Here is a 4430-nt window from a genome sequence, read left to right as displayed (position 1 = left end):
GTGTGTGTGTGTGTGTGTGTGTGTGTGTGTGTGTGTGTTTTCTCTCATTTTAGATTTAAAGTCAAATTTGGTGAATGTATGTCTGCATATTTAAGATTTGCTGTGTTTCATGGGGAACAGCTTTCAATATGAAGCTTTTTTTCCTCTGTGTGCGTGAAGGGAAGCAGGGAGGCGGGGGCGCTGTCTCCTTAATTTACTTTTCATTTTGGAAAAGTGCAACTTGACTGGTAGCCCGGRCTCATAAATTAATGCCTTAATGTTCAGTGACATTGCTCAGAACTCATACCATGTGTCATTGTTTGCCCTTCAACCCCTTTGTAGAACCAGGAATGTTCTTGTGTTATTTTAAGACCTGGACAATTTGTCAAAGATGGAGAAAATGTGGCTCTTTGTAGGATTAAAACAATGCAATAAAACAATACTTTTTAGACATACGTTTAAAACTATGTTCATCTTCAAAGCTTGGTAAGAAGTTCTGTAAACTGCCATAGTTTTGTCGTTTCTCATCTAAAACTAAATACATATGGTTTGACGTGTTGCTAAATATTTTTGATCAAGATTGAATCTATTGTTTGTATGATTGACAGAGCATTAAATAACTTGACCTTTAATCTTTGGGCGATGAAAAGACTGAAAGAAATCTTTCAAAATCTGGCAGAAAATATTGACATTACCTCAACATCCAAGCTTAGTCTCAAAACTATAATTAATCCTGTTAGATTGCCAACACAGTTACGTTTTAACAGAGATCCAGTCAGTCTGTGCCAACTGCTGGGCTATTGTGGAGAATTATCAACAAACATTGTCATGAACTTTTTATTTATGGCCTTCAAACATGCCATTATTTCTAACGATAACCATAAAACTGTGCTGTTTTTTTCCCAACATCTAAAGATAATAAAATGATTGTGCCTATTAAACAGTAAGATTAAAGATCTGTTTGCTTCTAATTTAGCGTTTATGAAACCCCTCTTCATCTTTTTTTATTTAATTTGCAATATTCGGGATGATCTCACTCTGGTCATGTTTGCTCTTGCTCAGCTTTAAACAAATCAAAGCTTTGGRAAAAAAAAAGCATCAGACATAAAAGAAGCCTGCCCGGCCACACATCTACATAAACACGCACGAACGTGGCACACGCTCGCGCGCCCCGCAACGGCAAATGAAAAATGAAAAAGAAAAGAAAAAATATCAACATCCCAGACAGCTTATCATGGGGAACTAATTCAATATCCCTTTGCCTGTTTTAAATGTCATTCTCTGAGCTCATCTGGAGTGACATRTTTTTCATGCTGGAAATAAAGGAGCTTTATTGGGCTCAAAACTGAGTGACGCGGGAAGGGGGTGGGGTGGGAGGGGTTGGGGGGGCTCCTGAGTCTGCTGGCGTTGATGTTTGCTGAAAATCTAAAAGGTCTTCTGAAGAGAAGAATGAAGGTTGAGTCTCCCCCTCCCTGAGCCGACCAGTTGGGGAAAAAAAACAAAAAACGAGCGACTTATCAGTCAGGAAATAAAAATGCCTCTCATATATCCATAAAGTGCATTTAAGGAAACATGAATTTGACATTTCCGGTGTCACCGCCACTGTTATCGATGTGTTTGTGGGTTCCGTTGACTGTTTTTTACACATTTTCCCATGAATTAGGAAACAGGGACGACTGTGAATAGCATTTATCTTTTTATTACCGTCTGGATTTATTTGTTGCTCTTTCTTTTTTCCTGGATGATTCCAGAGACCAGCGAGCACTTAGCTGGAGGCTGTATGCTCTCCACAGTTGCCTCATTGTAGCGGATAATGACTTCCCTATTGAAGGTGACCCGTGTGACCTTGGAGACAGACAGTAAGACGGCCCTCTCCAGCCCCTCGAGGCATCCCACTGCTGTGGCATTTTGCCCACTCATTTCTGTGCCCGGCTGCCTTTTAGCCTTCCTAGCATTAGTTAGCAGGTTCTCTCCTCTGACTGGAAGGTTGGTCCTCAGGTGCACAGCCGAGGTTAGGTTACAGAGCTCTAAATATGAAAGGTTGACTTGGTCAGATGGTGGCATAACATTTGTAGCGATTCCTGTCCTCCCTTTTTTTTTACATTTCTCCTTTTCTCTTATATTCYAGGGTTTTTGAAGCCCCAGTGCTCATTGGCTCCTCCCATGCAGCGAGGTCGTTCGTCAGAGGCATGTTCGTGTTTCAGCGGAATGTGTCCCCTCCATCAGCGACGCCTGTCCTCAGGTAACTGTGTGAACAAACCTGCTGCAACTTGGTCTTTTTAAGGGTAAAACACGACTTCCTGGTGTCCTCGTTTTCTTTCCTTGTGTTGTCCTTTCAGGAAAATGTCAAAGTCATGAGTTTTATTTTCAAAGTGCACCTCGTGGCCTGGTGCACCAAATCACATTTTCTAATCATCAAAATGGCACTTTATTTAATTTCATTTCATTGAATCTGCTTTTGTAACACAATAAAGAAACTGATTACAACTGGAGCAACTGAATGCTGAGTTCTGAATGACTTTGCTGAAATTGGCTGGAAAAAACAACAACTGAGTTGTTAAAGTTAGAAAAAGCAGAACACTGGTTAAAAAGTAAAAAAAACATGGCAATGTATGATGCTAAAGACTAAGCTAAACGAGACTAAAGTTAGCTAAAGCTGTCAAAAGGCTAGTATTTTTTGAACTCATTTACAGTTTAAGCAAAAACTAAGATTTTGAAGCATTTCAGTACTTCGTTTTTCACTGGTGCTGTCATGTTGTAGAAACTTTTACTTGTTGCTGCAAAAGGACTTCTGTGTCCACACACACACATCCTTGTCCTTGCATCAAACTGAGGACTTTGTATTGACTTCTATTCATTTTTGTAACTGCATTTATGCCTAACTCAGACATTTTTCCTAACACTAACCATTACTAATTTATTTTTAACCTGAACCAAAACTTAATCCACACCTCTTAACCTAACTAGTAGAGTGCAGTAGAGCTGTAAAAAATGGTTTTGCAGGTAGTCCTCACTCTGTAGAAGAAACAAGTACACACACAGGTTTGCTTTTATATCCTCGTGGGGACCGTGGATTGATTTCCTTTCATTTTTTGGTAATTTTTATAGCCTAACCCTGATCATTTACCCTAAAATTAACCTCAGGCACCTACCTGACCCTAAAACTAACCTAAACTCATTTCACRTCTTGGTCCTAAACTGAACCCCCCCACCTGAAATTAGCATTCGTACCCCACAAGACTGCGTTTTCCATGAAATTGGTCCCCACAATGTAGCAAAAACGTGCACACACACTTCACTGCCTGAGTCAGAGGTGTGCCTGTGGAGTCTGTTTTTCAGAGGCCGTGTTCAGTCTGCTTTTCGATGATTAATGGTGTCTTTGCATGCTCAGTCCTTCTTAGGGACGAGCTGACGGAGGTGTTTTCAGATCGGCCCCTTCCTCCCAGCACCTGGACCCGCCCACTGAGCTTTACATACCAGCAGAGCTTTCTGTGTGGGTGCCGCTAACGAACGCAGGAYGTGTTATTAATCCTGATATATTTACCATTCTTCCCCCGAGGCTTGTTCTTTCTGCAGCATCGGTGCCGTAACTTGCCGCTCTGCCCGTCATGTGAGCAGAGCGTGATTAGTATCACAGAAAAGACGCCACTTAAACATATAAATCTTCCATGACGGCACCTGATTGATTTTATTTTTTATCTCTAAAGTAGAATTTCTCAGTACATGGAAGAAAACACACATTTGAGCAAATACTTGTGTATAAATCTTTATAAGTCTGTTCCCATATTGCCAATCATCAGACCTGATCTTCGTCCTTCAGCTTTTTTTCCCCTCTGTTTGAAGTGCTCTAGGAAGCCTAAGTGGCATTAATTGTTTGTTCATTCATTCAGKGGTTTTAGAACTCACAAGTAAGCAGAAATAACATTTCTTTTAAAATCAATGTTTCCATGAAACTTTATTTGGTACATCTAGATAAACTAGAGATGGTACTTTCTGTTCCACTGCTCAGATGCTTTTTTTTTTCAGAGATTCTGTTTTATCACTTTTTAAAAGAGTGTTTTTATAACCATAAACAAGATGTTCTCAGTGCATTATTATAAGTTTAAAGGAAACAGTCAAACTTCCTGCAACTCTTATTGATTTAAAATGTATTCATTTGTTTAATTTGCCATAAAAGTGGGAGCTCATGGGATTCCTGTGTCTGTGTTAGTAAAATATCTCATGAATTTGTGGACCAAATTTAATAAAACACTCTGAAAATAATTGTTATATGTACCCAATTCAAGAAATCTGCCAGAGATAATTGACCTGGCAAAGAGAAAATGATCTTAGTTCAATTTTTTAGACAGAGTTGAGCTAAGTGTGGGTGTGTTAGCTAAAAGTTATCTCCAACGCAGACTCGGAAGGAAGGAAGGAAGGAAGGAAGGAAGGAAGGAAGGAAGGAAGGAAGG

The 4430-nt window shown here is 39.8% G+C and overlaps 1 protein-coding gene across 4 annotated transcripts in view; it reads left to right on the top strand.

Annotated features, from left to right (window-relative positions):
• The window catches only part of rxraa (retinoid X receptor, alpha a), a 122842-nt gene that overhangs the window by 33620 nt on the left and 84792 nt on the right, over positions 1 to 4430 (top strand). For all 4 annotated transcript variants that reach the window (XM_014002473.1, XM_014002474.1, XM_014002472.1 and 1 more), the window contains exon 2: positions 2108 to 2221. In XM_014002473.1, coding sequence (XP_013857927.1) covers positions 2108 to 2221 — 114 coding nt within the window. The remainder of the gene's footprint in view (positions 1 to 2107; positions 2222 to 4430) is intronic.

This window comes from Austrofundulus limnaeus, unplaced genomic scaffold, assembly GCF_001266775.1.
Source record: "Austrofundulus limnaeus strain Quisiro unplaced genomic scaffold, Austrofundulus_limnaeus-1.0 Scaffold13, whole genome shotgun sequence".
Classification (NCBI taxonomy): Eukaryota; Metazoa; Chordata; class Actinopteri; order Cyprinodontiformes; family Rivulidae; genus Austrofundulus; species Austrofundulus limnaeus.
Note: the sequence above shows the minus strand (reverse complement) of the source record. Positions and strands in the feature narration are given on the sequence as shown.